The 21,487-nt window shown below is 32.9% G+C and overlaps 2 protein-coding genes across 2 annotated transcripts; both read right to left on the bottom strand.

Annotated features, from left to right (window-relative positions):
* Positions 1-1,858: 1,858 nt before the first annotated feature.
* Positions 1,859-5,196, bottom strand: LOC140047959 (uncharacterized). Its single transcript, XM_072092989.1, has 4 exons — positions 4,470-5,196; positions 3,930-4,035; positions 3,392-3,559; positions 1,859-2,852 (listed from the first exon to the last, which is right to left on the bottom strand). Exons 1-4 carry the CDS (start codon positions 4,494-4,496, stop codon positions 2,584-2,586), a joined length of 570 nt encoding a protein of 189 aa, XP_071949090.1. The 5' UTR covers positions 4,497-5,196; the 3' UTR covers positions 1,859-2,583.
* A 4,319-nt stretch (positions 5,197-9,515) lies between these two features.
* Positions 9,516-15,227, bottom strand: LOC140048073 (uncharacterized). The gene is made up of 5 exons (XM_072093075.1): positions 15,208-15,227; positions 14,521-14,641; positions 13,984-14,148; positions 13,523-13,656; positions 9,516-9,725 (listed from the first exon to the last, which is right to left on the bottom strand). Exons 1-5 carry the CDS (start codon positions 15,208-15,210, stop codon positions 9,651-9,653), a joined length of 498 nt encoding a protein of 165 aa, XP_071949176.1. The 5' UTR covers positions 15,211-15,227; the 3' UTR covers positions 9,516-9,650.
* Between the last annotated feature and the right edge of the window lie 6,260 nt (positions 15,228-21,487).

The raw sequence follows: 21,487 nt of genomic DNA, 5'->3' as shown, positions 1-21,487 counted from the left end.
TACCCAATGTGGGCGTCTTCCTAGCTTATTTCATCATGATTAAGCTACTGTAAGATGCTAAAAAATGTTGAATGTATGGTATTACCTACAAAAAATCCCCTATAAATCCGTTTGTGATTGAACTTTTTAAACTTTCAAATCAAGTGACTAAGAAACTTCCTGCTAATTCCAGAACCGCGGTCTACAGGAATTCCCAGGTAAACGATAATAGAACAAGGGATTAGGCCTGTACTACCAGAAATCCAGTACGGTAGATATTGTAGAAAATAAATATTAATATTGAATGCTAAAATAACAAAACTATGACTCAATAACTATGTTATCTACATTGCTACATTCAGTACGGTAAATTGAAAAGGGGTGGGGGAGGGGGGTTAGTGAGTTTTCGAAATTAGCTGTGTTTATCATCAGTTGATTTTATTTAAAAAACTTTTACTATATTTTGTTTTGTATTCATTTGTGTAAAGTAATGATATACTGTAATGTATCGATTTAAATTTGGGGATGGGGATAGGATAGAGGGTTTATACAGCAGTTGTTGTTTATTGGATGACACTTTTGTAAATAATGTAAATAATGTAAATGTAAATAAATGTTATGGTAAATGATAAATGATTCTTGAAAATAATAAAATATCGAAACGTCGAATTCTCACTTCATAGCTACCTTTGTTTATTGTATACAATGTTTTAATACTATTGATTGATCAATGAAGCGTGAAACGTTTAGCTAGTTAGTACGTCATATTATCACGAGAAACGTATTAAACTTATAGTGACACCAGAATAGTACCATTCTTACCTTTTGACAATAGGAAACAAAAAATCAAGGTATCATGCGTGCATTTAAATACAGTACTGTAATTCTGTAATGTAGAATGTAAGCCTATATTTAATAATTGCACGGATCTTGTTGTCTACCACATTCATTGTGTCTCTATAATCCCTTTTGAAACACATTTCAATTTGGTACAGCCATGTTGAAGAACCTTACAAAATTGACTGTTGTGAGAGACTAAGTAGTGCATACGAACACACTAATTGTCTCAGTTAAATTCATTCATTTCATTCAAATTAAGTTTCTGCTGAAAACTAATAATACAGTGGTAAATTTTTTTTTTTTTTTTGATTAATGAGTAGAACCACTATTACGGGGACACCTTCGTGTGGGACCGACCAAACACAGGTGGTGTCTCCTTAATTATAGGAGTGTGTCCCCTAGTGATTGACCGGCCATTTTATCTTATTGTTTTACGGGTAATTGTCAAAAAATGGTGAGCATCCGAACGAAATACAAATGTTGGCAAAATACGAAAGATTTTGGGCGTATTTGGAAAAGAGGTGACGCAGTGGCTATTTTTACCAGGTTTTTATTTTACCTGCCATAGCGCCCTCAACTTGTGAGATACGTCATCTATATGTAAAAACATTAGCATTTTTGTGTTTATTCATGTTCATTGCTACAACCTGTAAATTAATAATACATTACAGGCCTAATTAAACTTTCTTTAAACATAGGCAATATTGTACCGATCAAAAACATGTCGTACAAACGTCACATGAAATCAACTTACAAATAAACACTTCCCGGAAAAAAAATATGTAGAAAGTCAGCAGACTTAGGCCTACTGAAAAATGGGTTATAGAGAAATTCAAGTCACAAACAATAATCTAAGGTACCTATAAATATCTACGTAAAGGAGTACCGAATTGAAAAAGAAATGTAAAGAAAGTAAAGAAACTCTCCAAAATTCACAACACATAATTTAATCGGGTTAGGCCTATATGAAAAATTGATAGCCAATTCAAGATTCTCATTTTATTTAAAAATACAATTAGAATATTATAAAATTGTAAATTTGGGTACAAAATGTTGCAGATAATAATATAAGTTATTTATCAGCATGATCTCCTATAGTATACTAAAATAAGTTATTTTACAAGCGAACTTCTTTAACACTAACTACAACAGCCTCAATCGTAATATCCAATACAAAAATAGTAGCTCTATGTAATAATCAAGCAAAACCGTCTAAACCCTTTCTATTTATTAATGAATCAATAATAATAATAATTATTATTATTATTATTATCAATAATCACTTCATTATTGATTGGCCTAGATTTAAATAACTTATTTTATATCATAATTTAAACAAAACATTTGTGTAATCGCATTGAGGTTTTAAATTTTGTTATAAATATCATTGAGATAGGCCTACTGTTTATTTATCTTTTCTGTGTCTAACCAATATTCTCTTTAGGAAGCACACTATACTACTTTGAGAGCCAAATTCTTCAATTCAAATTCATTTCGTAAAAATGCAATCTGCTTTACCTTCCCTCCACGAAAGTGCTTAGAACACGATTGGTATTAATTTTTCATAAATTTGTTGTAGTTTTTTGTTATAAATATAATTGAAATACTGTTTGTTTTTTTTTTTGTATTTTCGGTTTCTAACCAATATGCTCTTTAGGAAGCACACTAACACTACTTTGAAAGTCCTATTCTTCATTTCCATTTAATGCAATTTCGCATGGACACTGTCAGTGTTGAAATCCGCGCCGTCCCTACATGAAACAATTAGGCATTTATAGAATACGGATTGTTATCCGTAGTTTTATTTTCATTATCCGTCGTAGAATTACAACATCGGTAAAGACGAGAAAAACAGCGTCTCAGTGCGCCTCTTTCTTCTATTTCATTGTCTGGTTGTGCCTGTATTTTAAATTCATTTCGTCTTTCTCTTTGGTATGTCTGCCACTCATTTTTCACTCGGATGTTACAAGCTAGACACACCTTAATGTTCTTGTTTTTTAACTCCATCTTGCCTAGGTAATTTTGCAGGGGAACTAAGTAAAAGAACAATAATAATTAAGTAATGTAGGCCTATACAATAAATAACCAAACTAACTATACTAACCAAACGTATATACTGACACTGAATGACACTTTCAGTGCTAAGTAGAGAACATCAACAATATGATAAAAGAATTAATTAATAAACAGAAATTAAAACATCTATTAACATTAGTACACAATACAGAGGCCAAATATAAATATAATGATGGCGCTAGTTGTTCTCCGTTATGCTTGATTAATTAATATAATGACGTAATGTGCAGAACAAGCTTGTGAACAAGGGCATTAAAAAAGTAGTGCTCATGACTTTTTCGTATTGTAAGGCCTATGCTATTTAAAAAAGTTCGTTCTGCTTTCGGAAAATAAGTGTGGTTTAACAATGTGGTTGTAAAATATAACAAAGTTTAAACCCGGAGTTAACCCTTTAAATTTATACAGAACGTGAAAGTCTCAATAACTGAAAACAACACTAAGGCGTACGTATGCTTACTTCTTCTTGGCGTATATATAACAGTCTAAGCCTACTTACATATAATTGTTTCTTGAGATACATGCATAGAGTGCTTGTTGCAGAAGTGGTTTTCGCAAAGCCGGCAATGATTGCTGGAACGTAAACACAGTCTTCTCTTACAGGTATTAGTGTGACAGCGAAGCTGTCGCTTTTCGATGAATCCAAAGCGACCACATCCTTTGTTTTCTAGATAATTGAAAAAGTTAGCCATGTTAATTAACCAATCCAGCCAATATTTTGTAGTTTGTTTATGTTTTTTTTCCTTTGAATTGAATGTGTAGTGTTTTTTTTTGTAGATATTTGCATCATTTATTAGACTTATAAAATCGTCTCCCACGATCAAAGACGACTACTAAATTGGCATTTTGTTTCAGTACGATATTTAGGTCTAAGAGTGACCTTTTCAGATTTTCCATTTTACACATGAAAGGCGAGGATTAATTAGACCTAGATCTTGTGGAAAACGTCCAATTTATTAGTGTTTTGGCATTAGAAGTACAATTCCCCAATCAGATGCCATGAATCTAAATACATTGGTAATATTTAATAAACTTACTTTTTGCTTTTGGCTGTGCTTCCATGATTTGTAATAACTTGTCTAAGTTGTGATGATGATTAGGTTGTAAATGAGGAGACGCCATCGTTTCAAATGGATTTACTTCCTAAATTATGAAATATAATACATTTCCCACATTAATAATAACAACGGTAGATTTCTAAATCCCTGTCTACACTATCAAACTTTATGTGACAACAAAATGTGATGTGATGATCACTACCATATTTAAGCATATCACTACCATATTTGGGCACATCACACTTGTTTTGTCAAACTAGTTTGATAGTGTAGGCAGAGCATTAGAATCAAACGGTATTTATGTCTCAATTCTGACCTTCATTAATCATTATATTAACTATAAGACTTGTATTCGTCAGTTTGACCAATGTACGAAAGCCTAATTCTGCCACATGAGTTGAAATATTAACTGAAAGTATGTCGACATTTTGACGTACCATGTGACAGGAGTATGTTTTCGTACAAACGCTATAGGTTATCCGTGTATGTACATTTTATTACACTGCAATAATTACATACCCAAACATCCGATCCTTCCTTCTTCATCAAGAAAGTTCCGTGTGTAAGTCAAAGAACGCCAGACGCCTCCACGGATCAAGTCTATAGGCCTAATAACAATAGTATTATTATTATTAAGTATACATTGCAACATGCAGCTACAATCTTAATAGAAAATACTGTACCGCAATAAAAACAATATTAAAACATGTTAGGCATCACCAGTGTAATTATAACCTGTATTTGATAGCCTATATGATGGCGTTTATACAGTAGCTACCAGATTCAGAGAACTATTAAGCCACAATACAACCAATGTAACTCACCGTGTTTTTTTAAAATGAATATGAAATTGCTGCACACTTTATAGACTATACCGGTAACATAGGTATTTCCCACATGCTAATAATAACATCATATGATGATGTGTTCATTAATGTATAGTATTAATTACCTTTTCGAAAGTAAACAACTACCTTGTTTATTTCTCAAAATAATTGTGTAAGTCAATGTCAAATTTGTTTTTCATACTGGTTTATTTATATGTTTATTTTCTATTTTCTAGGTAGGCTGAGTTGTAAAATTAGTTGCTTCTACACTGTGAAAAAAACTCCATGATTTGGATGTGCGACGCCTACATTCTCCTCGGCTATAAAAACTTGAAAACAAAGAGGTCAGTACAATGATTGTACTAAATAAAAATACATTAGCATATTTGCTTAAGTTTTTCTAAAAATGGACTTAAATATGTATTGTCCTCCAAAAACATGAAAAATGAAGATTAGTTAAATCAGACTTTGAATAGTTTATTTTGTAGTTTTAATAAAGTTAATCGATTCTGTAGAAAAAATACTGGAAAAAAAATAATGTTTTCACTTATAAAATGACAAAATAAATGGTTAAATTCAATCAAAACCCTATTGGCTGCCAATATTTGATTGAAATCTTCTAAATTCGTTTCTTCGGGTAAATAATTTTAATAAACATAACTATTATTATTATTATTATTCAACCAAATAATACAGAATTATTTTTTAAGGGGACAATATATCTTCTAACAAAAGTCAGTGAAAAACTTAAGCTGATTTACTTATTTTATTTTTCAAGTTTGACAGACACTTAGACACTTGATCCGGTTTTATTTATTTTCGATTACAACATAAATTAAACTTTCTTTAATGGGGTTCTTTGAAGAGACAAAACTCGTAAACAAAATGGAAATTTGTGTATGTTGAAAATACTCGTTTATGTCACGTGTCGTCTCCACGTCACGTGCTTTCTCCGCGTCACGTGCCCTCTCCACGTCACGTGCCCTCTCCACGTCACGTGCCCTCTTCACGTCACGTGCCCTCTCCACGTTGGCCTCCATAACTTCATGGTGATGTAATGGTTAGTAGAAACGGCAGTTATAGGAAACTAAATGTATTAGTATGTTACCTTTAACATACTTTCTATATATACAGTTTGAATATTATTAAGGCAATTTGACTTCCATAGGCCAAACTATCAGTATCGGTTATAAACACGTAGGCATAAGTTGTGTAACGTTACCATCATAATCATAGTTATAAATAACCAACGTTAATGTCGAATATTATTGTAGTTAATCAAATGATTTTTCGGCCATATTATCTTCAGTTTTAAAGGTTACTTTTGCACCCTTTAAGAATATGGAAATAAAACACGTGATTAAGAGAAAAATAGAATATAACACCAATATCGATATTGTTTTAATAATGGCATCACTTCTTTCCGTTCTATTATTTTACATCACTTAGTTAACCCGTAATCATTTTTCTATGTTCGAAGTCATCTTGTATTTCCGTCTATTTTAAAGATGTATTGTCCCTTAAAACACAAAAAATGAAGGTCAAAATATTCTAAATTTAAATTGGCCATATCAAAGTAATATTAAAGTTATTCACTAAGTCGAAAATTTGAGCCAAAAAAAACAAGTTTACGTAAAAACAGGTAAATTTATTTGATTGCATTTCGTCTGGAAAATCGTCGCGAGCGAAAGTAAACAAAGATTTCAAACAACGAGTATGCATTATTCATGATGCTAATCAGGATTGTTTACAACTCGTCATGGTTGAGAAGGTGTTTTCACACAGATCGCCAGGAAGTTTTATGATTTTGCATACAGAGTAGCCAAACAAGCGCGTTGCATTATGAGATATGTTTTGATCGAAAACTTTGACTGGAAGTCAAATTTATTTTTTGAACAAAAAAACCTCTGTATTTCAGTTGAATAATTTTTTTTGACTAAGTTTTGGTGGAAGTTAATAACTATTATGATAGTTCAAAATAACCCACTTTTTTTTGAAATATTTTGTAAAAAATGTTTTTGGAATTAGTCTAAGGGACAATACATCTTTAAAGAAGTATATTTTTTATCTTAAGTAGTTTGATATTAAGATTTTAACCAGCCCGACGATGATTCGCTGTTGGAATGGAATAAACAAATAAATACAAATGTATATATGCATAAAAATGTTTAAAAATTGCAATGTTAAAGGAACAATATAAAGGGAAACATAAATTGGACGAACAAACAATATATGCCATATGGGAGGTTCGATACGTGCCTGTCAATTTAAACATCTTTTAAACAATCATTCAACGACGTTGATGGTACAGTATTTACGATACCGTATAGTTATGTATGATACATAAATTTGTATTAAAGATGTATTGTCCCTGGAAACACAAAAAATGAAGGTCAAAATATTCTAAATTTAAAGTGGCCATATCAAAGTAATATTAAAGTTATTCACTTTAAGTCAAAAATTTAAGCCAAAACAACAAGTTTACGTAATTAACAGGTAAATTAGTTTGATTACATTTCATCTGGAAAATCGTCACGAGCGAAAGTAAACAAAGATTTCAAACCATGAGTACGCATTATGCATGTGCTAAATTAGGATTGTTTACAACTTGTCACGGTTAAGAAGGTATTTTCACACAGATCATGAAGAAGTTTTATGATTATGCATACAGAGTAGCCAAACAAGCGCGTTTCATTATGGGATATGTTTGATTGAAAACTTTGACTGGAAGTCAAAGTTATTTTTTTAACAAAAAAACGTCTGTATTTCAGTTAAATTTTTTTTTTCTCGAAAAATGTTTGGTGATAGTTAATAACTATTATGATACTTCAAAATGAACCACCTTGAAATCTTTTATTTTTTATTTTTTTGGAATTAGTCAAAGGGACAATACATCTTTAACGTAGCATTGATTTTTATGATTATTAAACATTTTAGATTAATTAATTAATTAATTAAATTCACCAAACTTTAAATTTTGATTCTGTCCGTGTATGAAACTATCAAACGTTTGTAGCGTATGTGGTGTCGTCCCTATAATCGTACTCCGTAGAACTGCAACAACAACAACAGCAACAGTAAAAACAACGGCATACGCCTATTACACATTTTTCTCGTGAAGTAAGACCATCGGAGACATCGCCTTTCAGTCGATCTAAATCGGTTCTGTACTCTTCGAAATTTCTACCGCCTTCTTGAACAAGGATATGTCTGAAATAAATAGATTCTACTAGAGAGTAAATTAGGCGAGAGTGAGGTGATACGAACATGACAGGGAAAATGGCCGCCGTCTTTTTTAAAAAATATTTACTATATCAAATATGTAAATCAGAACATATATTTTAAGATTTTTTTTCATGAAACTAACTATTTTGCGAATTGTAATTGCTCCAGGCTATCTGATTGGTCGATTTGATGCAGCCATATTGATTGGCTTATTTGATATAGATGACTATCTTTGTGATAATATTTGTTTTGTTCTAAAGGGTCTTACGACTACAGACAATTACTTGTCTCTATAAAATCCCTGTAATGTAAATATTTTATATTGCTGAATAAATGCGAATGGATTGAACTTTTCAGTTAGACCCTATCTATACTGAGCGCTAAAGAATCGAGTGTCCTCTCATTTTGGAAAGTTTTTAGAGCTGTGTTTTACTCATATGTTGGGAAAGATACACTGTGTTTATTACATATCCTTATTATCTACATTATGATATTCTTGTCTAATTGTTGATATTTTTTACTTTGATTTTATTTTTAAAGACTTTTCTGAAACAAGGTTTAACGGTTACTGTGTATCCATCGCATGCTCTGCGGTAATACAAAATGGTGTTGCCAATTATAGCGTTTGGGCGTTAGGTATAATGGTTATACAGTATTTATATTTACATATTGATTTTCAGAAAATTCGATATATTGGTGACGTCACAAATTCTTATTAAAATCTCTTTACCTTCAATATGGACCGAAAGCACACGCCTGTATTGCTCTATTTATTTCGCATAATGTATCTATTGTAGCAAGTATACTAACTTACAAAGTTTCATCATATTCGTCGAGAATGGAATCAATACGGTCGCGCATTTGATGTAAGCGTTTTTTCTGATAGAGCCTCGTTCTTTCTCTGAAAAGATATTAAGTATCGTCGTTTAATTGTGGGTTGTTAAAATTCGTATAAAAGTACCAAAATATTATTAATTTACATGATTATTATCAATGTTTAACCTTTAAATTAAAAAATAAACAAAAGTCTTAAAATAAATTTGTCATATCCGTAAACCTGACCTTGCCACGTGTATACAGAAATATCATCAAAGCTCTACTCTCTGTATTTAGTAATTTATAGAGAGCCATACATCTTCCTCGTTGTATTATATAATGTGTTTCTATTTTAATTTACTTCCATATTTACAATGAGTATAGGCCTGGCAGCGATTTGTTTTCGTACTTAAGTTGGGAACCCTTTATGTGAAAGATAGTCGGGAACCCTTTATGTGAAAGATAGTCGAACTACTTCCTAAATATAACTACACCTAACCCTCTAAATAATCTCTCTCTCGCTATAAAGTAAAAAGAAGGTGCACATGGGGTTCGAACCCCATACATCGACATGTAAAGTCCATCGTCTAATCCACTTGACTTTCACAGACGGCTCGACAAAATGCGTTTGTATTAGCGAATTGTAATTAGCTCAATTCTTATGTCACACCTTATGGATATGACTAATAAATATTCATTTATGTGTTGTGACGTTTCATGAGGGGTCCCATACTAATGTACGAAAATAAATATTGTGGCCTGGCACTAATGGATATGACAACTTTACTCCACACACCAATTCTATGGGTTTTTTTTTATTCTGTATAATTATTTACCTTACTTCTCTAACAGCAGTATTGTAATTTTGTATTCGATATTCAGCTTTTTGTTTTAAGGCATCAAGTTTCTGGGAAAATAAAAGTATTTTCGGTATAGCTTTCAAATTACTACTTGCTTACATAAACTTCATATAAGAAGTACAATACATTTTGGATGTCTAGAAAACTCAGATCTAGACAACTCAGATCTCAGATATATCTGAGTTTTCTAGACTACACTGTAATCAGTTTTAATAATACTCTAGTATTTCAAATGACCTACCTTCTGATTAATAATGGAATGATCCAAATGACCTACCAACCAATCATTTGATAATCTGAGTTTTCTAGTTCCGCTGGAACTAGAAAAGTCAGATATTGATATCCGAGTTTTCTATCTATCTATCTATTTATCTATCTATCTATCTATCTATCTATCTATCTATCTATATTTTCTGTCTTCCTCTTTTCCTCTTTCTTACCATTGGTTGCCATTCTGTTAATCTGTATGTCCATCTATTATCTTGAAATCTTGCCACGTACCCAGCCCATCTCCATTTTTACTGTCTTACTTTCTCCATTCTCTTTTTTCTGATGATTGTATGATTTACCCTGTCTGGAAGCGATAAGTTCATCATCTTTCTTTCCATCCCTCTGTGAGTAGTTGTAACTTTCAGTTCCTTTGTTATTGCCCATGTCTCTGAACCATATGTCATAGTTGATAGCACACAATGGTTAAATAATTTCTTTCTCAGTGACATTGGTATATTTTTGTCGGTCAGCATGTGTTTGTGTCTACCAAAATTCATCCATCCTGCTTTTATTCTTAACAGAACTTCCTCCTTCGTGGTGTCTTCCATTTTCAGTGTTTGTCCTAGATATTTATATTCTTTCACTTTCTCTAGTTTCCGGCCCTAGATATTTATATTCTTTCACTTTCTCTAGTTTCCGGCCCTCTATTTCAATGTCTTCCTGTGTGTCAAAGTTAGTCCTATTGATTTACTCTCCTTATTCAGACTTGAGAGCTGATTTTTCATATCTGCAACTGATGTTGAAATCAAGGCCACGTCATCAGCAAAACGGAGGTCTGTAAGCATTTCTCCATCAATAGTTATTCCTCCATTAAGCTGAGCCTTTTTGAATACTTCTTCGATGGTTGCTGTGAATATCTTTGGGAACAGAGTATCACCTTGCCGTACCCCTCTCTGTATATGAACCTCTCTTGATATATCATTATCAATGGATTCTGGCTATTGCATCAGTGTAGATATCTTCTATGATTCTGACATAACCTTCGTCAACATTTATTTTTCGGAGCGCTTCAAACATATCCAAATGTTCAATAGAATCAAATGCCTTTTGGTAATACACAAAGCCAAGACAGAGTTTTAGTTGGTATTCACTTGCCTTTTCAATTAGCTGGTTTATTGCTTGTAGATGATCTTTTGTCGAGTACCCTGCTCTGAAACCTGCTTGCTATCTAGTTGGTTGTTGTCTAATACATCTTTGATTCTGTTATGGATTATTTTGAAGATTTTGTACAGATGAGACAAGAGGCTAATGGGACGGTAGTTTTTGACATCTGCTTTGTTCCCTTAAACAAAAGAATGATCTTTGTTTCTTTCCATGCTCTCTTGGTATCTTATGTAGCACTAAGATTTGGTTGGAAAGTTTTATTAGCTGTTGGATTATCTCCTCTCCTCCTTGCTTGATGATGCCGCTTGTAAGTTCATCGTTTCCCGGTGCTTTGTTATCCTTCATGCTCTTTAATGCTTTCTCCACTTCTTTTTTCAGTATCGGTGGTACAGCTGTATTTCTTGATGAAATGTTTATTTGTCCAGACTGTTGGGTTGATGATTTGTAGAGATCTTGGTAGAAATCTGCCCAAATATCTAGCAGTTCAGAATTTCAGATCTCTTTGAAGTTTCAGTTCCTTCTTTTTTCTTTAGTTTACTCATTCTGGATTTTTTGCATTGCTTCTTTTGTATTGTCTTTGGCCCCCTTCCTCTTCCCAATGATTCTAAGATAAGTTTAGCAGTTCTCCGCCTCTTTCTTTGTCTGCGCTTCGTCTTCCTTCACTGTTTTCACTACTTCAGCATATTCCACTTTTTCATGTACAGACATTGTTTCTTTTAATCTAAGTTCTTTCCTTCTTTGATCTAATTCCTCTATTTCTTTATCCTCCTCCGATCTTTGGACCTTTATTTTTTCCGCTGGAGCTACAGCTCTGGCTTCTTCTAAGATAATGATTGTCACCATATTACATTGCTCATCAATATACAACTCTTCCAACTCCAAACCGGCAAAGCGGTTGTTTATTTTCAGTTGAAATTCCTCTCTATTCTCTTTCAACTTCATGATGTTAATTCTTCTCTTCTTTTTATTTTGGATGAACTTCAGCCTGGCTAGTCTTTTGTTGATTTTGAGAGTTGCCCTGACCATTCTATGGTCACTTGCAATATCTACACTGGTTATTACTTCACAATTCTGAATTATTCCACGCTGGTTGCTTAGTATGTAGTCAATCTGGTTTTTGTGTTTTCCGTTGGGACTCTCCCAAATCCAGTACCTAGTCTTGTGTTTTTTTAAATAAGTATTTGCCACATTTAGGTTGTGTTCCATTGCAAATTCTACCATTCTAACTCCTCTCTTGTTCCTTTCTCCTAATCCAAATGTTCCCATTATGTTTTCTTCCCCTTCGTCTCTTTGTCCAATTTTAGCATTGAAGTCACCCATTAGTATTGTATATGTACTTGAAAAACCTATCATGATCTTGTTGATGTCTTCATACAATTCCTCTACCACTGCATCATCATAATCACTTGTGGGAGCATAAACTTGTATGATGCACATTTCAGTATTTCCTGTCAGTTGTACTATCATGTAAGCTACCCTATTAGAGACACTTTTTACTTCTTTGACATAGTCCTTAAATTTCGTATGAATCAGGAATCCAATTCCTTTTGCATTTTTGTCCTGCTCTGTTTTGCCCCTGTTGTAAAGCCATACACCTTCCTCAAGTTCAGTTAATCCTTCACCATGCATCTTGGTTTCTGCTAGTCCAATGACATCCCATTTGAATCCATCTAGTTCTTCTATTAGGCTTTCGATATTTTCCTCGTTTCTCAAAGTTCTGACATCAAAGTGCATATATTGATTTCAGTTTTCCCGTTGTGACCAGATTTATTACATTCATCAATTTCACAGCTTCCCGAAGGATTTGACTGCAAAACATCATACGAAGAAGAAGCCCCTTCAATGCTTTTACTGGTCGAATTGCAACTAATGTTGCGCCCGTTATGGCCATGGGCTCTACTACCTCCTTTATAACCTTTCTCCATATTTGTTATGTGGGTTTTTTGCCATATACTGACGCGCTGGCAGGGCGTGTGGTTAGGGGAAGCGACTACTAATCAAGATAAGATGGAATAGTAGTAGTCCTTCCACCGGTGTTCGACGCTGAGTTTTCTTGACACCCGTAAATTTTGTATTGCATCAATTCAAGAAAAAAATGGACTCGCTATTAACAAAATAATTTTAAATTAATCTCAATTTAATTATTAGCTTTACAACATAAATATAATTTGACCCTTATTAGTGCCCCAACGCGACTCTACAGCTCACCGTGTCGGTCGGTTGGTCGGTCGGTAAACACTAACTTAAATTTGAGCACGCGATGGCAGCCATGTGTATGGCCTTGTTTTAATTAATTTTAAATTTAACTACTGTTAGCTTTACAACCTAAATATCGAGAATGCTCTGTGCATACATATACATTAGCGCCCTCAACGGTTTATTATGATTCTACACCCAATAAAATAAAAACGCAATTTTGTCTATCGCCACTTTGTTTAATCATACGGTTAATTACTGAGCATTGTATTACCTGTATGCTAACTCCATCTGGTATGTCTATGCTGTACAGCAGCCATTCTTCTTTGACTCGTTCATTACAAGCCTGACACACCTTGATGTTCTTATTGTTTAAATTTCCTTGGCCCTTTTGTCTGTGCAGTGTATCTGTATTTAAAGACAAAAAATGAAATGCATACAATACATTACAATCAGTCATTTAAACAATAAGTAATACACACACATGGTTTTGCTATTAAAAATGACACTTTGTAATGGATATGAACGATCCTAGAAGACTATACCTGGCGTAATTACTGAAGACAAATTGTCACAACAAAACAATACAGGAATTCAATAAGATATACTGTATATATATTTTAATTAATGCTAAAAATTATGTTTTAGAAAATTCTGTCTTTATATATTTGATTGGATTTCGGCTTGGTCAACATAATACTTTTGTTTTAAGTCTAATTTAAAAGAAAAACATACCTACTATTCTTTCCGGAACATGCATAAAACATTCATCACAGACGATGTTTTTACAAAGTCGACAATGGTGACCAGGATTGAAATGAAATGTACTGCCGCAGGCATTAGTGTGACAGCTTCGGGTTCGTTTTGGAAAGAATCTTCTAACCCTTTTAGTCCAATTTTCTAAGAAGTTGAGACAGAATCGGTTTTTAGCATATCTATTTATATTAATGCGTTTTTCTACTTTTATTTGCATTTATAGTTGTTACGTTTGAAATAAGTATACTGTTCACAAATTTAGAAAAAAATATTGAATACTTTCAAATGAAAACGCCGACTGTATTGCAATTATGTAGAAAACTAATTAACGTTAATTAAACGTGGAATTAGAAATTATTATTATGTCATATGTAAATAAATAATAGACAGAATGAAGATAAAAAAAAAAATAAAAATCTACATGCTTGCGTTATTACACTATGGACGAATAGTTATATTTGTAGATACAGGGCCAATGCTGTCTAATAAAATAACCATGGCTAATCATTAACTTACTTCTTTCTGGTTGTGTTTCTATTATTGTTAATAACTTCTCTAAGTTGTGATAGCAGTCGATAGGCTCTTGATGAGGATGAGGTGCTAGGCCTATTGTTTCAAACGGATTTATTTCTAAATCCTGATATAAAATGTTTAAAAAATAACTGTTGGTAAATGATACAGTAGTACAAATATTTAACAACTGCATTTAATGTTATCGGTGTCACTAGGCTACAGTAGGCTAAGAAGATTGATAGACGGGGCAGTCGGATGGTTCTTACCACGTGATACAATTATCTATTTGTTAATGTTCAATTTTACAAAAGCTAGAAACATTGAATAATAATCACTGTTGATTGCGACGAAATGCCACGTGCTATGAAATCAACCAATCAAATGGCAAGGAAAAATTGGGTGAGTTATTATTGTGTACGCCTTATAAAATAGCCAGGCTTCTATTATCGACAAGAGCATGTAATTCAATGTAGACTAAGCTACCATTTCTAACAATAACAACCGTATGTTCTTTGTATTCGGTATTCAAAACAGGTCATTCCATGAGTCTCACTCTCTTGAATTAGCATACTTACGACCGTTTGTATTTTAGACATAGGCATATTAAGGTCACTCAAATTGCTGAAACCATTGTTTATAATGGTATAAAGCATATTTAATAAAAACAACTAAAAACGACTGATAGCTTACCATGGTTGTTGATTGATGTACCAATAATATAGCAATTGTGATCCTATTTATATTTGATGTTCTAGACTTTCCACATGACTGGTTAATGATAATGTGTATTTAAAATACTTTATGAGGTACAAAGATCGATTAGTGATACAGTGCTAGTATAAACATTTAAGAAAAACAAACAAAAATCTTCTTCGAAAGTTTGTTTTTGTTTGGTGTGTTTTAATGTGTAATGTATTGTATGCTGTTGGGTTTGTTATGTCTTTGTAAACTAAGCAAGCGAAGCGTATATTGGGCATGTGCCACGGATATGGTTCTTTTTTTTAATCCCTCACTAGCGTACCACCCCAGCCAGTCCCAGATCAAGGAATCCGATTTGGCCAGGTCATTGGCTGTGACGTAACCACAGGCCATAATATAGAAAATTTAAGTTTGGGAACTGCTGCCTAGCAATATATCAAAAACATTTAGAACTATTATGGACCTATAAATGGTTCCATGGTACCACTATAATAACCAACCATAGTCCCAGATCAAGGAATCCGGTTTGGCCAGGTGATTGGCTGTGACGTAACCACAGGCCATAATTTAAATTGAAAATTTATGTTTGGAAACTGCTGCCTAGCAATCAATATATCAAAAATATTTAGAACCACTATGGACCTATAAATAGTTGCATGGTACCACTAAAATAACCAACCAGTCCCAGATCAAGGAATCCGATTTGGCCAGGTGATTGGCTGTGACGTAACCACAGGCCATAATATAAATTGAAAATTTAAGTTTGGAAACTTCTGCCTAGCAATATATCAAAAACATTCAGAACCACTATGGACCTATAAATAGTTCCATGGTACCATTATAATAACCCTAGTTGGTTTATTGAAATACTGATGTTATAAAGCTCCTCGATTGTGAAAACAAGTGTGAAAACACAGTCAATACAGTATTGTGTTACGTCATCTCACGTGACACAAGAACACCTACTTTTACAACAAAACAATATTTTGAATGACTGGAAATTCCTATATTAAGCCTGAGCTATTTATATATATAGAGTATGTCAAAAAGTTTTTTTGTTGTAAAATACAATCACTATTATTAATAAAATGCAAGATTTTTAAAAAATAAAAATTTGACAAAGCTGACCATCGGTCGGTTTGTGCTTATGGCAGGGGGAGGTTGCATTATATTTCTTAAGTGAAATTCTTAGCTTTTACCCATTAACTAATTGCCGATCGTATTAAATATTCATACCTTATACAGTACTATATGCGGAATTAGGTTTACTCGAAACTTCTTTTGTAACTCAGTGCATTGATATTCTAATAAAGTATTGTAGTCTCTTTGTAAAATATTTCCATAGGGAATTGAGTATGTACAGTATATAAATGTTAAGTAAAGTATTAGATGTGCCTTTTCTGCAGTACCAATAGGACGTTACCGGTTCAACATACAGGTTTGTATAATATGTGTGTATGTACGTGATTTGTAGATATTCATATTCTTATCATTGTTTCAATAATTATCACTTTGATGTTTACGTGGTTTTAGCCTGGAAGAGTTCTCGTTGAATAAATAGGATATAACCGCTCTAAAGTAAAGTGTAATGTAATGGGGTTTTTTTATATTTAACAGTAAGCTATGAAAGCCCCGAAAGTACAGAATTCGTCATCAATTCCCTTCCTCGACTCAGTTTTGGTAGTACAGTAGTCGTTCGGCGAGTACGAAAAATCAATTGCAATTTAAGCCCTGTTTAAAATATAATTATGAAAATCTGACTTGTAGTTTTCGAAATATAGGGTCCAAAACATCGCCGAAAATAATCGTTTTTAGTCACGAATTAAGTAAATAATTGCGCCCTTAGTAATACAGATAGCAGTCCTCAGAGACAACGGCACATGTGAGAAATTCTTCCGCAGACTGTTGATTCGCGTCAACCAATCAAAGGGCGAGAATCCAAAATCGTAAAACCGTCGTGAGCCCTCATAGACTCTCTTTTCCCAGACGTTTTTTGGGTCCAGCGACTTGGACCTATCAATTAGTCGAGTTTGGAAAATATTAAAACTGTCAGCCTTAGATATAGGCTAGTCAATCTAGCATTTTTGAGTGAAACAAATTGCAAACAGAGATTTTTTTTTTTCTAAATAGTTACATATGATAAGGTGATTATTTTTTGAGCATCACACCTCTGACACTCATCCGGCCCGAAGGTATGCAAATTAGCTTAAATATGCAAATTAGGGTGAAATTACATTACTAATCGTAGACAGTTCATTTTTGCACAGTCTGGTTCAGAATATATATATTTATATTTGCTCTAATGAGACATTTTACATACAAATGTCCGGAAGTACCAAATTTTGACCCTTGACCCCATTTCTCAACATTTACATAAATATGTGATTAAAATGTCTGTAGAGACTTTATTTTTGACCCAATGACTTGGATATTGTTTTTCAATACCCACCATAGAACTGTATTATAATTCCTAAAATCACAACTTCGTCACGCACCTCGAAAGTATGCAAATTAGTAGTACAAGTAATATTAAATATGCAAATTAGGGAGTGAAATTACAGCGTTGCCATATCTTGAGAACCGCTAATGCTAGAGTGTTGATTTTGTCATTAAAATATTTAAAATGTATATATTTATATTTGCTGTAATGAGACATTTTACAAAAAAATGCCCGGAACTACGACATTTGACCCTCGACCCCATTTCTCAATATTGCATATAAATAATGAAATCTAAAATGTCTGTAGAGACTCGGATACAGTGGCCGTATTCACCAATCACACTTAAGTGAGATATTTCCCTTAAATCCTAAGAATTTTCCTTAAATCAAGAAAATATTAAGGGTTTCACTTAAGTGGTATTCATTAATTTTAAGGGTAAGTATTTCCCTTAGCCTAAGTGAGATTGGTGAATACGGCCACAGGTTTCTAATAGCCAGATTCAGAATGTACATATTTATATTCGCTGTAATGAAACATTTTACGCAAAAATTGTCTTGATTGAATTATGACATTTGACCCTTGACCCTATTTCTCAATATTTTCATATAATTCAACTAAAATATCTGTACAGACTGTTTTGGCCTCAAATGACTCAGATACAGGTTTTCTATAGCCAGCATAGAACTGTTAGTAATTCTCAAAATCACACCTTTGTTACTTCCCTAGAAAATATGCAAATTAGTAGTACAAGAGGTGAAAGTTGCCATATCTCTATCGGTCATTAGCGTTTTTCGAGATACATAAGGCTGTAATTTGCATATTTCATATAACTTGTACTAATAATTTGCATACTTTCGAGTTGCTTGACTTTTGGAATTACTAAACGATCCTATACTAGCTATATAAAACCTGTATCCAAGTCATTTGAGGCCAAAACAAAGTCTGTACATACATTTTAGTTGCATTATATGCAAATATTGAGAAATAGGTTCGAGGGTCAAATGTCATACTTTCGATAATTTTTTTTTTCAATAATGACCCAGATACAGGTTTTCTATAGCCAGCATAGAACTGTTTAGTAATTCTCAAAATCACACCTCGGTTACTTCGCTTGAAAGTATGTAAATCAGTAGTACAAGAAAGTTGCCATATCTCTCTCTCTCGGTCATTAGCGTTTTCGAGATACATAAGGCAATTCACTGTAATTTGCATATTTCATATAGCTTGTACTACTAATTTGCATACTTTTGAGGTGCTTGACTTATACTGGCTATATAAAACCTGTATCCGAGTCATTTGAGGCCAAAACAAAGTCTGTACATACATTTTAGTTGCGTTATATGCAAATATTGAGAAATAATAATAATAATATCCTGGATTTATATAGCGCCTAATGTTGTGAAACCTCTAAGCGCTGTACATAAACTAATACGAAAAAAGGGAATTCCAACCATGCCAAAACGAAGGCGTGATTTTGGGAATTACAAAGCGGTCCTATGCTGACTATAGGAAACATGTATCCGAGTTATTTGAGTCCAAAACAAAGTCTCTACAGACATTTTAGTCGCATTATGTATGCAAACATTGATAAATGGGGTCGAGGGTCAATTGTTGTATTTCCGGTCATTTTTTCGTAAAATGTTTCATTAGAGTAAATATAAATATGTACATTCTGAACAAGTTATTGAAAAAATCAACTCTTTAGCTTTAGTGGTTTTCGATATATAGGAACCTTTAATTTCACCCTCTAATTTGCATATTTTATGTAACTTGTACTAATAATTTGCATACTTTGGAGGTGAGTGATACAGGTGTGATTTTGAGATCTACTAAACAGTCCTATGTTGGCTATTAGAAACCTGTATCGGAGTCATTTGAGGGCAAAAAAAAGTCTCTACAGACATTTTAGTTTCAGTTATAATATGCAATATTGAGAAATGGGGTCGAGGGTCAAATGTCATACTTCCGGTCAATTTTTTGTAAAATGTTTCATTGGAGCAAATAGAAATATGTATATTCTGAATACGGCTGTAAAAAATCAGCTCTCGAGCATTAGTGGTTTTTGAGATACAGGACAACTGTAATTTTTTTCCCTTATTTGCATATTTTATTTAAATTGTACTACTAATTTGCATACTTTCGAGGTGTGTGACAAAGGTGTGATTTTGGGAATTACAAAGTGATCCTATGCTGGCTATTAGGAACCTATGTCTGGGTCATTTGAGGGCAAAATAAAGTCTCTACAGACATTTTAGTCACATTGTATATGCAAACATTGAGAAATGGGATCGAAGGTCAAATGTTGTATTTCCGGTCATTTTTTCGTAAAATGTTTCATTAGAGTAAATATAAATATATACATTTTGAATAGATCAGTGAAAAAATCAACTCTCTCGGACTAATAGTTTTTGAGATATGGTAACTCTGTAATTTCACCCTAATTTGCATATTTAAGCTAATTTGCATATCATCGGGATGAGTGACAGATGTGTGATGCTCAAATTTTGATCTCCTCATCATATATGACCATTTAAAAAGAAAAATCTCTGTTTGCAATTTGTTTCACTTTGGCCTGTTTTTTTTTGCTAGATTGACTAGCCTAATATATAGCTTTCGCGTTGATAAAGTTTCTTATTGATTATGTCCTCTGGGGTTTTAGCTGGCTAAAGCCACGGCGCGAAAAATAGAAGCGAGTAAACTTAAACCTAACAAATACTGTATATTTTGTAAAAACTGTGTGGCCCTCCTCGTTTAAATTTGGAACATAATTCTAGTCCTTTTTATAATTAATTTGTTACGTACGTAACATAGGCCTACCGTACTGTATGTATTCAGTATTTCTTGTTAAACTAGTCGTACTATTCCTAATTTACTGTCACAAATAACTATGGGTATTGATATTATAATATAGGTTTTGTAGTTGTTTGTACACTTTAAGACAAAGGGTTAACCTTTAAATGGAATTAGATCGGTATGTAAAAGTATAGTATTTTCTCAGTGACATATTCAACAAACCAGGTTCATAATCGATATGTCTATCTCCATTGAAATAAAACATATGGAACCATATTTAGTTCTAAAAATGTAATTAGATATATGCTTATATATATATATATTTGTGCAGTATAGTACAGTATAGGCCTGTGGAGGCCAGCACTATTATAACCTGGTCGTTGAGATTCTTTGAAACCAAGTAGGCCTACAGTAATATTTTGTCTTCTAAACAATACTTAATTAATAGGCGTCAACATATTTGTTTACTTTGTTCTAATAATTATCTTATTTTCTTTTTAACTTTCGACGCGAGCTACTTTGGTAGTGCATTGTTTTTTATTCTTTTTATCATAATTAACCTTAATAAAACGCACACTTAAGACAAGAAATGACCTGGTTTATTGTTTTTAAAGTTATATATATATATATGCATTATAATTTTTACAAAACGTCAACAATTGCAGTGTCTTTAACAACAACATCGAGAGAAAAAGAGTACAGTAACTCCAATCCGGCTGCACTGCGAACGTGCATCAGAAAACAGTGTGTTTTGCAAGTATGACGTCATGAGCTCAGGCATGCATCATGAATATTCATGATATATGCACGCCCTCTATAGTTTCTGCCTTAACCTAATAGAAAAACAAAATTCTTTAATTGGTTTGTCTTTAAAATTGTATTTCAGATTAAACTCAGTGAATATGGTGATTTGGTAAAATTTCGCTTCGATCAAGGTGAAGTTACCCTCAGTAAGATAAATCTTATTTGTTTTTATTTGTTTTGTATTTACTTATATCTTTGTTTATAAATTGTGCTTGATGGTAGTTTTATCCCGA

Source organism: Antedon mediterranea, chromosome 4, assembly GCF_964355755.1.
Source record: "Antedon mediterranea chromosome 4, ecAntMedi1.1, whole genome shotgun sequence".
NCBI lineage: Eukaryota > Metazoa > Echinodermata > Crinoidea > Comatulida > Antedonidae > Antedon > Antedon mediterranea.
This window is presented reverse-complemented; position numbering and strand designations above follow the sequence as displayed.